A 15885-nucleotide genomic window follows, 5' to 3' on the forward strand; every position below is an offset into this window, starting at 1 on the left:
GTAATACTGCACATCGAGTGTGAACATGTGTGTGCACGCACGTATACTTGTGTAAAGCAAATGTATGGCCCTGTGTACGGTTCAATGCATTTAGTATTTAGCACTGCATATATGTAGGAAATGTGTACACGGCCGTACATGTCCACACACGTGTAAATACATGTTTACGTAATCTCGCGTGTGACGATATTCTTTGTGCATTACGTGTGATGATGTGTGCTTACACACGTTCACTGTTTACACTCACAGGACGTGTACAGTTACACTTCTGCGTGTGCAGATGCTAAAGAGTGCACGTGTGTGCTCAGCACAAATAGGAGTTCAATGCAAGTTGTGGGGAGGTCTTCATCCAGCAATGGATTGACAAAAGACTGTAAATGAGTACACGTATATTATATACTACACGTGTACTGTATGCATGCATACGTTGGACATGCACTGTACACACTATGTGCCTACGTGCACATACTGTACTTGTTTGTGCATGCATAAGTTGTACATTAACTATATACACTGTGTCCATGTGTGGACAAGCATGCTTGTATACGTGCGCAGTCGTAATGCATGTCTGTGCATGTGGAGCGTGGGCAGTTGCATGTATGATTGCATGGTGCAGAGTGCACGTGTGCACACGTGAAGTCGATGATGTACGAGATGGGTGTCTACGTATATTTGTGTACTGAATCATGCATGTATACTTGCATATTGTACTCAAGGGTGTTTTCGTATGCTTGTGAGTATATATACGGTATAGTACTTTAATGTGTCCACATACAGGTGTGGGTATAGTTTTGCATATATGGTAATCACTTGTGCATTTCGACAGTACGTGCGTATGCTGCTGCGCGTGTATTTGTACATTTATAATTGTGTACGCACACAGCATTACCTGCATTGAAGTGTGTATGTTTGGAATGCATGTTACGTGAATGTATACGTGTGCGGAGCGGTGGTGCAGTGGTTAGCGGGCAGCGCGACGAACTCGACGACTCGAGTTCGATTCGTGCTCACGACCGACACCGGTACCGATTATCTTGCAGAGGTCCCGTGCCTCTCCCCTAGATCGTCTCTGCCTTAAATGAGCACCTGGTGCGTAGGCTAAACATCAGCACGAGGAGACAAAGGCGGCCGGGCATGGTGCTGGCCCCACCCCTCGTGTGCCTTCATATGTGCTACTCGCCAACAGCACTTGCCCCAACAGTCTGTTAAAGGCTATACGGGGGATCTTTGCATTTGTATTACACGTGTGTAAGTGTTCATGCTGACTCGTGTGTGCAAGTGTGTGAGTACGAACACGTATGTGCTTACGTGCGTGTAGGTATACGCGTACGTGTGAGTACACGTGTGTATGCGCATGTATATTCTATGTACACGAGGTTTGCATGTAACCCTTCTCACATTTTTACAAAGTACACGTGGCAACGTGAATGTACACGTGTTGCATATGTAAATGTTGTGTACAAGTGTGTATATGTACACGCGTGTGAGCATATTATTGTGTAAATATACACAGAAACCCCTGTGTATTTTGAGCTGTTTACGTGTGGAACTGTGCACGTATATTATTAGATTAGTTATATTACGTATACACTAATCCTATGACAACTGCATGTACGAATACCTGCATTTGTATGTATGTTGCATTGGCGTGTCCACTACGAACATCGTTTACCAAGGATGGATTGCCGAGACGGGAATTTCAATACTGTACGATTTTACAGCCATTCTCAACAGGCCAGCTCCCCTACGTCGACTCGGCCTTAAAACGACACACAACACGCGTGGTTTAACCAATACAACTTCCACTATCAATAACCACCACCACCACCACAATCACTAACAATAGATGCTAGCAAATTGTTTTTCATTCGTACGCAAACATACATGCACAATATTATGATGAGTTAAACTCACCACTATATTGCCAGCATTGATAGCACCATCGCTAACTAAAGACAAGACGTGTCTGTACCACCTCTAGGTCGGCTCAGCCTTCAACAAACGAGACAAAGGCAGCTTGGGAGATTTGATTGCCCTGTGCTGTTTTTTTTATAATCACGTTGCCTCCTCATTCGCATCACTTGTGTCGGAAGCTCATTAAAATTCGCACTTAATAGTGGGCTCGTTAACAATGTGAGCTTAAATAAAACAGTGGGTTCTTTTGTCTGGTGCGCGCGTTTACATATATACATACACACAACACGTATGTTGGTTATTTTCAAAGGTAAAAAAAAAACATTTTCTCGCGCAATTAATTTCCCTCAATTTCGCCACGGGTAACGTTGGCGGTCGCCACTTCAGCCGGAGAGAGGTGGGCAAAAGAAAAAAAACTCTAAGCAAAAAAAAATGGGGGTAGAAAAAAAAGATAAAAAAACGAAAAGAAAAAAAAGAGCCGCCATTTTTTTCACCCGCAAACCCCCCCTCGGCCCCTCCCCTCATCCACTCCCCCCCCACACGCGGGCCCCGCCCCTCACGCACCCCCACCCGGCCCGCCCTTTTAAAATCTCTACTGCACACGCGCGGCGTTGGCGGGAAACGGCGCGCTCCCATTGGTCGAGAGCGTGGCGCGCGCACCGCCCACCGACCGGCGCGGGCGAGGCACGTGACGCGCCCGGCGACCAATGGGAACGCCGGAGGAACCCGATGCGCGCTGGGAAATGCAACGGGCGATCGCGCGCTTTTATACCTCCCCCCCAACGGCCCCGCCCCTCAGCTACGCCCCCCCTACCCCGCCCCCTCAAGGCTCCGCATACCTGACGCGCCTTTTATAAAAAAAAATAAAGCGCGGGCAATCAATTAAACGACAGTGTTACGACGGTTAACGAGCGAGCAGCTTGCTGTTAAAAAAACACCGCTTCGGCTGACGAATAAAATACGAAGTGGTGACGGCGAAAAGCGGAATGCTCGGCGCCTTGCAGCGAAACGCACCTTTGCCGTTGGCCGCTCCGAGTCGAGCTTGCGAGAGACACGGACAGGGGGGGGGGAGAGTTTTTTTCTCTCTCTCTCTCTCGGCGCGGCGTCTCCGCTTTTTTTCTTCGAACGCTCTCTCTTGCTCCCTCGCGCTCCTCCTCCTCCCCCCGCGCGCGGGCCCCGCCTTCCTCCCCACCACCCACCCACTCACTCATAGCCCCGCCTCCCCCTCATCATGGCCCGCCCACCGTCATGGCCCGCTTCCTCCCCACCCCCTCACCCTCCCTCCCTCTCCACCCACCACTCACTCATAGCCCCGCCCCCCCCCTCATCATGGCCCCGCCCACCCCGTCATGGCCCCGCCCACCCCGTCATGGCCCCGTCCTCCCCACCCCCTCCCCTCCCTCCCTCTCCACACCCACTCATCATAGCCCGCCCCCCCCTCATCATGGCCCCGCCCACCCCGTCATGGCCCCGCCTTCTCCCCACCCCCTCACCCTCCCTCTCTCCACCCACCCACTCACTCATAGCCCCGCCCCCCCCCTCATCATGGCCCCGCCCACCCCGTCATGGCCCCGCCTTCTCCCCACCCCTCACCCCTCCCTCTCCACCCACCCACTCACTCATAGCCCCCCCCCCCCCCTCATCATGGTCCCGCCCACCCCGTCATGGCCCGCCTTTCCCCACCCCCTCACCCCTCCTCCCTCTCCACCCACCCACTCACTCATAGCCACGCCCCCCCCCTCATCATGGCCCCGCCCACCCGTCATGGCCCCGCCTTCCTCCCCACCCCCCACCCCTCCCTCCTCTCACCCACCCACTCACTCATAGCCCCGCCCCCCCCTCATCATGGCCCCGCCCACCCCGTCATGGCCCGCCTTCCTCCCCACCCCTCACCCTCCCTCCCTCTCCACCCACCCACTCACTCATAGCCCCGCCCCCCCCCTCATCATGGTCCCGCCCCCCGTCATGGCCCGCCTTTCTCCCACCCCTCACCCCTCCCTCCCTCTCCACCACCCACTCACTCATAGCCACGCCCCCCCCCCTCATCATGGCCCCGCCCACCCCGTCATGGCCCCGCTTCCTCCCCACCCCCTCACCCCTCCCTCCCTCTCCACCCACCCACTCACTCATAGCCCCGCCCCCCCCCCCTCATCATGGTCCGCCCACCCCGTCATGGCCCCGCCTTTCTCCCCACCCCCTCACCCCTCCCTCCCTCCACCCACCCACTCACTCATAGCCCCGCCCCCCCCTCATCATGGCCCGCCCACCCCGTCATGGCCCCGCCTTCCTCCCCACCCTCACCCTCCCTCCCTCTCCACCCACCCACTCACTCATAGCCCCGCCCCCCCTCATTATGGCCCCGCCCACCCCGTCATGGCCCCGCCCACTCCAGCAAAGTGGGTGGGGGCGGGGGATAATTATCTCGTATAAGGAGCTAATTACTATACACTTCCGGTTTGCCGGCGGAAACTTCCGATTTTTATTAGCAAGCGTTGCGCGCGCGTGGGCTTTAAAACGCTCGCTTCCGGATAATTAGCATACCGGGTCATTAGAATAACGAATCATTAGCATAATAGGGTTCGCTCAGAAAAGATTCGATTAATCGTAACGCGCGCCTCAAATTTTTCCTTATTCGATTCTTAAGTCAAAATACATTTTTATTTCTGTTCTTGCAGCGACGCTTATCCAGTCAATAATAAAAACATTTTTTTTTAATTCGTTAAGGTTTTTTTTGCCTTAGAAAAATATAAACCGGCAACGTTTCGTGCAATGGCCCTTCATAAGAACGTGCTGTCACGAATGTGTTACGGTTTTATTTAGTTAAGTGCCTGTGCACCACTGCCAACGCAGCTGCATCACCGAATCACTTGTACAATCATCCTCAACCATGGTAAATCCACTGCTGGATGAGATCTTCAACCACTACATATCCTTTCGTCTTTCGGTAAAGTCACGTAGATATGAATAAAATAAATTAAATCACGACGTTTCGGGTGCAACACAAGCGTCCGTCATCAGGTGGGATAACCACAGCAAGAAACAATTGCTGAAGTGGGCCCACTAATTTAACTTATTTTATACCTACGTGACTTTACCGAAAGAACCAAAGAGTATGGAACCCTGCAGTCACGAAAACTTCAAATCTAGATTCACTACATATCCGTAGTGGTATAGGCGTAAAGACAGAGGTGCGGGTCCTGCAATTTCTGACAATTTTAGCGGAATGATCTCCACTCGACAGAGCTCTGGAGAGCCGTCTTGTGGGTATTTGGTCTACTCTTCCACATTGGTCATACGCCATGGTTAAAGACGTGGGAACACCCACATTTTATCCTACCACACGTGACCTGCCGGTCGACTACATTTGGTGGTGTCCATCACTCACTCACCACCATCCACCCACCAACACCACAACCCACTCACCACCATCCACCCACCAACACCACAACCCACTCACCACCATCCACCCACCACACCACAACCCACTCACCACCATCCACCCACAATTTGGTAACATGCCCACCCACCACCAACCACCCACCGACCACTCACCCACCACCACTATCCACCCACCTATAAACCACCACCAACCACCCACCACCCACCCACCGACCCACTCACCCACCGCCACCATCCACCCACCTATCAACCACCACCAACCACCCACCACTAACATTCACCCACCCACCACCATCCATCCACCACCACCAGCATCCATCGACCCCCACCACCACCATCCACCCACACCCCCACCCACCCACCCACCCACAACCATCGCCCATCCACACACCACCACCCCCACCATCCCCCTCACCCACCACCACCATCCACCCACACCCCCACCCACCATCCACCACACACACCCACCCACCATCCACACACCCACCAACCCCACCACCACTCCCACCACCACCACCCACCATCCACCCACCGCCCACCCACCACCATCCACCCACACCACCCACAATCATCATCCACACACCCACCCACAATCATCATCCACACACCCACCACCACCATCCACACACCACCACTACCATCCACCCACCCACAATCATCCATCCACACACCCACCCACCCACCACACCACACCACCACCCACCCACACCCCCACCACCATCCACCCACCCACAATCATCATCCACACACCCACCACCACCACCCACCACCACCACACCACCACAATCATCACCCACCCACCCACCACCCACCACCACACCCACCACAATCATCATCCACACACCCACCCACCACCACCACACCATCCACCCACCCACCCACCACCACCACCATCACACACCACCACCCACCACCCCACCCACACCACCACCCCCCCCACCACCACCCACCCACCACACCCCACCCACCCACCACCCACCACCACCACCCCCCCCACCACCACCCACCACCACCACCCACCACCACACACCACCACCACCCACCCACACACCACCACCCACCCACCACCACCACCACCCACCCACACCACCACCACCACCCACCACCACCACCACCACCACCCACCCCCACCCACCCACCCACCACCACCACCACCACCCACCCACCCCCCCACCACCACCACCCACCACCACCACCACCACCACCCACCCACCACCACCACCACCACCACCCCCACCACCACACCACCACCACCACCACCACCCCCACCCCACCACCCACCACCACCACCACCCACCCACCACACCACCCACCACCACCACCCACCCACCACCACCACCACCCACCACCACCACCCCCACCCACCCACCACCACCACACCACCACCACCCACCCACCACCCCACCACCACCACCACCCACCCACCACCACCAACCACCCACCACCACCACCACACCCACCACCACCACCACCACCACCACCACCACACACCACACCACCACACACCCCACCCACACCACACCACCACCACCCCCCCCACCACACCACCCCCACACCACCCACCCACCACCACCACCACCACCCCACCACACGACCACCCACCACCACACCACCACCCACCCACCACCACCCATCCACCACCCACCCACCACCACCGGACCACCACCACCCACCCACCACCACCACCACCACCCACCCACCACCACCACCACCACCCCACCCCACCACCACCACCCACCCACCCCCACCACCACCCACCCCCACCCACCACCACCCACCACCACCACCCACCACCACCACCACCACCCACCACCACCACCACCCTACCTAATTAACATATATTAACATAGTCCACTCCCATCTCATTTGCAACCGCTCCGCCCATGCCCTTATATGGGAAACTCAATTCCCCACTACTCATAAGCAACGGCGTCGCACCATCCCCTCTCCCCCTTTGCTTGTGTGCACTGGGGATTGTGAGACGAGTACGGCGGAGGTCCTCTATGGGCCGAGAGCGGGCGTTCGCCCGATGGCGAGATTCGCAAACTGAGGAAGAAGCTGCGGCAGATTGAAAACCTCGAACATCTGCCGCGAACGCTCACGGAGGAGGAGGCGATTAAAGTAAAAAATTTCATACTTGACAAAAAAAATGTTAATGTTGTTATTTTAATAGGGCGGCAAAATCCCGTTTTTAGATTTGGTAACACGCATGCGTCGCTGTGCGTGTGTGTGTCGTGCGTCTCGGGACGTGATTGGCTGGAGTCGGCCAGAGTGGGTGACGCCCACTCTGATTTACACTTACGCCACGCCCTGCCGTGCGAGTCGTAGCCAATGGGGAGGCGGGATCGAGGACGCGCTGTCGATGTGCACTGGGAAGTTGAAACGCGAGCCTTGTTTGCAACGTGTCTCGTCCATTAATTCTAGATTTGAAGCTTTCGTGACTGCAAGGATTCATATTGTTAGGGTTTTTTCGGTAAAGTCACGTAGGTAAAAAAATTACAATTTTACTTTATTAATTAAATTTTTTCACCTACGTGACTTTACCGAAAAAAAAAACTAAGAATGTGTCTCGTACAGCCGGGGCCACACGCTCTCTCCACAGCTGGATGAATCTTCCCCTCGTGTGACTGTCACTCCACATTGAACGCTGCTCCGCATTGGCAGCACGCGTTTCGTGTTGAACAGCCCTTGTGTCAACCCACTGCTGGACGACGGGACTCATCCCCTATGCCGTTGCGGGTCGCGAGGGGGGGAGGTGGGTGTTTTTTGTTGTATTTGACCATACTTCACCAATCTGGTCAGCGCCGATTATAATAGTGAATGCGGGAAAGCGCAACAATTGGTGCGGCCGCACTGCCCTCTGATGGTCGCCACGTACCCGCCACAGTGTATCTTACAGCTGACGAGTGCGTGAGCGACCGCCCATCCATCAAAGTAGTGTCCAGGCTGAGCCCTGCTTAGCTTTGGATACTTGTCTATGAGCTGGTAATAAGCCACGGGCTACAAATAATATATGGGGGATGGGTTTGGGGGGGGGGGTAGATCGCGTGAATCTCAATGTGTCGTTGAACCCGCCACCACCCGACACAGCTAATTAAAAAGTGTGCCGAACTTGGCCCTTCCCCCCCCTCTCCAACCATTATATAAACGGAGTGGTAGCTCTTGCAATCTCTCATTTACTTGATACGGCTGTCGTGGCTGTGACGGTACCACCTGAAGACGGAAGCTTGTGTTGCCTCCGAAACGTCGTGATTTTTATTTTACTTTTATTAATTTTAATGTTTTACCTACGTGACTTTACCGAAAAAAACCTAAGAATATGAATATAATTAGTAAAGGGTTGTCACGTAACAGAACGTGGCCAATTCGTTACTGGTACAGCCACACCGGAGTGTCAGGAGAGCAAATCCACAACATTTACAATCTGAGTATGAAGTTGCGCCAGTAATTGCAGCAAGCATCATCAGGCGGACAGCCAGATTAATCCGTGGCTTAATAGTCATAATGCTTTGCCATTTGATGTTTACACAATGCCCATATACGTGCACCATTGTCGATGCACGACCTTGCCCATTCGTAACTTAGTGGCGAGATGTTAACTGCCTCGCCTGGTGTGCAGGACGTCGTGGGTTCGATCCCGACCCTTGACGCCTGCTGTATATTTCGATTTAAAGCTTTCGTGACTGCAGGGATTCATCTTCTTGGTTCTTTCGGTAAAGTCACGTAGAAGGGAAATAAAAAAAAACAATATATTATTTTATCATGTTTTATTTTTATTATTTCCCTTCTACGTGACTTACCGAAAGACCAAGAAGATGAAGCCTGCTGTATATTTGAAGTTTGCGTGTCTCTCTCGCCGTGGTCGCGTTGATTTTTCTCCAGGTCCTCCGTTTTTTTTTCCCCTCAACATTTAGAACCAACGTGCCTTGGAGTACTTGGCTGCTATAAATTTCCACGTGATAAGCCACTTCGTTGAGCTGCCATTTGTGGCCAGGTCGCGTCTGCAACAACAAAAAAGAACTATAGCTCAGTGGGCCTTACCGGGTAAAACCATAAATAAATGTGTTTTACCTTGACAGAGTACAGTTATTAGATTGTTTTCATTTGTCTTGCTGGAACCATGTTTCTATTGAGTAGCCAGGTCACGATCGAAAACGGGCATTCATTGTCGACTGGGTTTTTACCTGTGCCAAAATAAACCAAGGCAATTTTTGTTACTAAACTTTAAATGCGGGTGTAACTGTCGCATCGCAGAACCTCAAAGAGGTGGCGGCGACTTGGCGGAGGGCTTCATCTAGCAGTGGATAGCCCGATTTAAGCCTTTCCTCTCTACGTAGTTTCGCAAACACGTAGTCACTTCATAATGCCGCTACCCGATTTGCGTCGCCTCAACCCCCACACTCACGTCGCTGAAGGCATCGTCCGTCCTTTTAAATCCTTTATATTAAGTTCGCTTGCTTGCTTGCTTACGACCGTGCAAATCTTTCGGTCGTTTTTTAACCCACTTCCCGTGATCCAATCGAGCTGACATTTTCCACACAGACTCGTTGTGCGAGACAATTAATGTTCGTGAAAAAAAATTGCCAAAATGTTACACTTTTTAGGCAAAAAAAATATTTTACATTTATTCAAATAGAACTCATTCATGGCTTTGGCTGAACGTCAGAGTGTAGGAGCCCAGAGCGTGACACCTCCACAGGCCGTGGCGGAGTAGCGCAGTTGGTAGTGCCCTCGCTTCCCATGCCAAAGGTCGTGGGATCGATCTCCGCGTCCTCCACAGGCGAATATATTTTTAAATCCTTTATATTAAGTTCGCTTGCTTGCTTAGGACCGTGCAAATCTTTCGCTCGTTTTTTAACCCACTTCCCGTGATCCAATCGAGCTGACATTTTCCACACAGACTCGTTGTGTGTGACAATTAATGTTCGTGAACATTTTTTTCCAAAATTTTACACTGTTTAGGGAAACAAATTAATATTTAATTACCAATTGCTTAATACTGGCAGACAATCATCTGACCCATAAGTGGCAGCCATCTCAAGCCAGAGGACGAGAAGACTCTAGCCGCCATGCATACAAAGGATTTATAGTGAAAAACTTTGTTTTACGGGTTAATTTGTTCAGTTATCCTGTCGTCTCTCAGCCTTCGCCTCCACCATCTAACCTCGTAAATATCTTTGATTGACGTTTCAATATTCAACGTCACACCTTTCAGGAACGCATCTCCCCAGACGTAAGCCGGGGTCTAACTGTATTGTGGTGTGATGGGTGAGAAGGCTCGTGAAGGACGCTACTGGGAGTTGGAGGCAGTCGGTCGTCCTCCAGCAACAACGGAGGACAGAGGAGCGATGCTCGCAACCATGAGCGGAGCCGGCAGGCGGCTAAAATGCAGCAAGTTGGCACAGGAGGGGTACAGCTGGTGCATCTGCCAGTCTTCTCAGTTGGTCAACCCATAGCACCTGAGTCTGCCCCGTGACCTGCTGCCAGCGAGCCTTCGAAATATGAAAAATAATAGGTTTCTACCCTTTCTAGCAATAAAACAGGTGTTAAGATGTTCAAACACCAAATAGAAACCTTTTGCAAGGAATAAAGTCTCCATTAACCACACGTACTTGTGGTGAACATGCAAATGATCATGTTCTGATAATATATAGAGCATTGTCTTTGAAACTGATTGGCCTACACCAGAGACAGCATTCTTCATGGTTTAGTCTCACTAGTGTCAGACCAGAGAACGCCAAAAGGCAAACAGAGCCTTCGACACTTCACGTGGCCTCAAAGTACACCTGGCCTGGCACAGGTGCCCTCGGGATGTCGCTGCCACTTAAACTAACATTTTATTTTACCAGGTAAGGCCCACTGAGCTATGTAGCTCTTTTTCAGAAGCTGCCCAGCCACAACTGATAGCTCAACGAAGTGGATTATCATACGCAAATTTCTAGCAGCCTAATGCTCTAAATGCATATTTCCAATGCGGAGGGAAAACCGGGGCACCTAGTGGCGAACGGCGACCGTTGTTTGTCGCATATCGTAGCGCCGACTGTTCAATCGCACGCAGGTGACCCAGAAATGCGAGCTGCGGCGGAGGTTGGCGGGGTTGCTGAGGGCTCTCGCGGAGCGGGAGGGGGACCCGGAGCCCCCCGCGCCGGCGACATCGACGACAACGCCCCTCGTCGCCGCGCCTGATCCGGCGACAGCGACGACAACTCCCCTCGTCGCCGCGCCTAATCCGGCGACAGCGACGACAACTCCCCTCGTCGCGCGCCTGATCCGGCGGACAGCGACGACAACGCCCCTCGTCGCCGCGCCTGATCCGGCGACAGCGACGACAACGCCCCCCGACGCCGAGCCTACGCCTCGGCACGACGGAGGCGCCGGCATGAAGCGAACGTGAGACCGAGACGCGCAACAGCTCGTCGTTACCAAGGAATTTACGTGCTTATGAAGGAGGGCTGTGGCCCAAAACGTCACGGATTACATTTTTTATTTTGTTTTCCTTTTAAGGCAGTTTGGTTGGTGAGTGTGTCGAGTTTTGCGCCACTGCCAACGCAGTGTCTCCACATTGTTTGGGTATTACTATTGTTGTTATTATTACGATTATTTGCGCAGGAAAGCCTCGCTAAAGTTTCCAGACTTTTTCAGGAGGGTCCTGCATGTTTTTCGCAAAGGGCGGCTGATGTTTCTGTGTTTAGTCCCAATTGAATTATTTGCAGGTCATGTTTTCAGCATTGGGATGGTTTCTTGCCAATCCCAGTTTCTTTTGCTGGAGAATTTGGAGCAAACCCAGGCCGAAACGATGGGAGAATATACAAACTCTGTACAGACAAGGCACTCAAGTCAGGAATCGAACCCAGTTACATCTTGCTTTGAGGCACAAGTGTTACCACTGTGCCGCCTTGCCGTCCAAAACGATAAACAGACTTGCAGACAAACACCGATACACTGAGAGACAGACAGGCAGGCAGGAATGCAGTTGGACAAGTGAATAGACATTGCCAGACAGGCCTAAAGAGAGACAGACAGAGAGAACATACAAACTCCACGCAGATAGTCGGAAGTCGAACCCAGGACGTCGTCGTGAGGTGCGAATGTTACTGCTGCGCTGCCACCTTGCCGATGATCGGATGACGAGCGTCGTTGTTGCAATGGTTTACGTAGCGTGGTGTAATCGGCGAGTAAGCGGTCAGTCGGCCTCATCGTCATCATCACCAGCTGACCGTGTGGCTCAGGAGGACTCGATTCTGTGCCACGATATAGTTTCACTCGATTTGTATAAAATATTTTTTGACAATAGATAGATAGATAGATCGTTTATTGTCATGTCACCAGTACAACGAAATTTAAAATGCTCACCAGTCAGGGGCCTCATTCATAAATTTAAATTAATAAAACAAGAAAATAAAATAAAATGAAATGAAGATAATCAATTTATACTATATATAAAAACAGCCCAAGTATACCCACATACCCACATAAGGTTACATTTTGTCATTGCACATCTCTATTTCACAGTCAATGTAAACGCTATTACTTAATAATTAATTAGCATTATTGAGTGTGGTGATCGCTGTAGGATAAAAGCTCTGTTTGAATCTGTTTGTCCTTGTTTTGACTGATCTGAATCGTCTGCCTGATGGCAACAGCTCAAACAGTGAGTGTCCAGGGTGAGAAGAGTCCTTTATAATGTTCTGTGCTTTTTTGATGCAACGTGAACTGTGTAGTGCTTCCAGTGTGGGGAGATGGCAGCGGCGATCTTTTGGGCTGTGTTGATGACCTCTGGAGCGCTTTCCTCTGAGCCACTGTGCAGCTGGTGTACCATACACAGATGCAGTATGTAAGAATGCTCTCGATGGAGGCTCGGTAGAAGGACCCAGCAGTTTCTGTGTGATGTTATTATTCCTGAGAATTCTCAGTAAGTAAAGTCTCTGCTGGGCCTTTTTCAGAAGCTCAGTGCTGTTGGCGCTCCAGGTCAGGCCCTCCCCAATGTGGACTCCCAGGAAGCAGAAGTCTGCCACCCTCTCCACACAGTCCCCGCTGATGATTAGTGGTGGAGTGTCCGTTTTCTTTCTCCTGTAGTCTATTATGAGCTCCTTGGTCTTTGCGGTGTTAAGGAGCAGGTTGTTGCCCCGGCAGTATGCTGTCAGCCGCTCCACCTCGTCCCTGTAGGCAGACTCATCCCCCCCAGAGATGAGCCCCACCAACTGTGGTGTCATCAGCAAACTTCACAATGGTGTTGCTATGGTGAACGGCGGCACAGTCATGTGTGTAGAGGGAGTAGAGCAGTAGAGCAATCGATAGGATGGATAAGAAATGCATCCATCCTTTGAAAGAAAACTTCGCATCCTACTCACAAACAGCGAAAAGGTTTGTTGTCGACTGCATGCGTTTATGATGTAGAGAATAGCTTGTAAGGAGAAACGAGCTACGGATGGCTGAACGGGCGACCGTAATCGCTGTGACTTGTCAGCGTTGACGGTGGTGAGCGTGCGCTGTCGCGACATCGTCACCCGGCCGCCTGCGATAGCGGTGAGCGCGCGCCGTCGTGACGCCATGTTACCGCAGCGCGGTGGAGAACTTCACTGTGTGCCTCCCGTTTTTGTCACGGCAGAAGCGGGACGCGGGGCTCTGCTCACGTGGGCCCCAGAGACCGCGTGTGCGCCCGCGAAGCAGCATAAGCAGGAGGCGCGGAGCGAGGGGACGCCAGAGAAAACACGCGCCGGACAAACAGGTGCGTGCGTGCGTCGGCATTTGGCGTCCGCCGCGACGGAGCGGGCAGCCGGAGGTGCTGTTCGAGATTGGAAGTGCGCGGGCCTTCTAGCCCCGGCCGGTTTAGCTCAAGCGACACGCGCTTGCTCGCTTGTGTCCGTCAGCGAAAGAAGCGGGGACGCGTCCGACGGCGATGACGGCGCCGGCGGTGGTGTCGGCGGCGGCGAAGAAGGAGGTGGAGCCGGTGGCCCCGGCGGGGCTGCGGCGGCTGCGGGAGCGCTGGGGGAACGCGCGCTTCGCCGTGACGCCGCTGGTGGGCCACAGCGACCTCGTCACCGCCGTCGCCTTCCACGGATCGTACATCGTCTCCGGCAGGCAAGGACACGCGAGCTCTCGCGAGAGAGAGAAAGAGGGGGGGGGGGGGGAGGTGGGGGTACTCCTCTCCCTCGTGCGGAGAGAGAGACGGACAACATTTTTATTTTAATAGGAGCCCAGTTTTATTATTTACCGAATGCTTTTACACAGAGTACCAGATACACAAGGGAATACATTCATAACTTCATCAATTAAATGCATATGTATGTCAATGTTACGTGAGTGGATGTCAACCCACGTCCACTCACATAACACCGACATACATATATTACATACATATATGTATGTCGAAGTTATGTATTTTACAGAGTACAAAGCATGAGGCAGGCAGGGCAGTTACAGAAACTCCGCGGACCTCAGTCCCGAACTTTGTGCTCCTGAGTTTAACGACGGGGAGGTGGGGGGGGGAAGAGTGGGCTCGCCATTCCACCGATCGGGGACCACGAGTGGGCTGTGTGTATTTTAATATGAGGGGGGACGGTGAGGGGAAACAGAACTTTAAAAAGAAAGTGTAGGGAGCAGGGGGGAAGGAGGGGTGGGGAGGAGTGGGGAAGGGGCGGGGGAATGGTCAAAGGAGAGGGAGGAGCACTTAGGCAGGAATAAATTACACACGCACATTGCTGAACTTATCAACTTATCATTGTCCCTAAGAGCGGTGATGGACTCAAGCCCATCCCCGGAGGAAGGAACTAAAACTAAACTATTTGAAACCAAACTATTTTTTCAATTTTATCAGGTAAGGCCCCACTGAGCGACGTAGCTCTTCTTCAGAAGTGACCTGGCCACAAATGATAGCTCAACGAAGTGTGCTCATCATCATCTAGAAAGTTATTGCAGCCAAATCCTCTAAATGTACGTTTCTAAATGTGGAGGGAAAAGCTGGAGTACTCAGAAAAATCCATGCAACCACGGAGAGAGAGACACGCAAACTCCATATATACAGGCGCATACCAGGCGAGGGAGTTAACATCTAGCCACCGCGATACTGGGCCGGCACAGCTCAGTAATTTGGGGGTAATTTTTCGATTGGACCGTGATGCCTAGCACACAATGGGCTGCTTGTTTGAAATAACGCCACAGGATCTTCAACGAACCACTGTGAAGCAGACGGTGCGTAGTATTTTACGCTTAATCCACCAGCAGTAATAACCAGGGCAGCCACTGCAATCGTACCGCGAACCTCTGAAAATAGAGGTACCTCTGGGCCCTGTCACTTCCCTGTGCATATTTCACGATGGCATTTTTGTATTGTACGAGCATTTGTTCGTGTGCTCTGTGCCGTGTTGTTGCGACGTCGCCTGCAGCCGCGATACGACGGTGAAGCTGTGGCACGCCGCGACGGGCACGGAGGAAGCCAACCTCGGCGGGCACACAGGCAGCGTCACCTGCGTGGCCATCGCCCCAGCCGCCACCGCCCCGCCATCGGTAAAAATTTACCTTCGCTGAACTACGGCCTTTGCTAAACTGGGGTCGTTACTGAACCAGAGCAAT

At 52.6% G+C, this 15885-nt stretch overlaps 2 protein-coding genes across 2 annotated transcripts in view; one reads left to right on the forward strand and one right to left on the reverse strand.

Moving 5' to 3' along the window:
• The window catches only part of LOC133352428 (zinc finger protein 362-like), a 138110-nt gene extending 135079 nt beyond the window's left edge, over positions 1-3031 (reverse strand). Inside the window, exon 1 of the mRNA XM_061568066.1 lies at positions 2929-3031. The gene's annotated coding sequence lies outside the window, so the exon portion shown is untranslated. The remainder of the gene's footprint in view (positions 1-2928) is intronic.
• Positions 3032-13992: 10961 nt separating this feature from the next.
• On the forward strand, positions 13993-15840 carry LOC133352368 (uncharacterized). The gene is made up of 3 exons (XM_061567962.1): positions 13993-14041; positions 14184-14394; positions 15699-15840. Exons 2-3 carry the CDS (start codon positions 14213-14215, stop codon positions 15838-15840), a joined length of 324 nt encoding a protein of 107 aa, XP_061423946.1. The 5' UTR covers positions 13993-14041; positions 14184-14212.
• Positions 15841-15885: the final 45 nt, after the last annotated feature.

Source organism: Lethenteron reissneri, chromosome 40, assembly GCF_015708825.2.
Source record: "Lethenteron reissneri isolate LAM-NWPU_2019-01 chromosome 40, ASM1570882v1, whole genome shotgun sequence".
Taxonomy (NCBI): Eukaryota; Metazoa; Chordata; class Hyperoartia; order Petromyzontiformes; family Petromyzontidae; genus Lethenteron; species Lethenteron reissneri.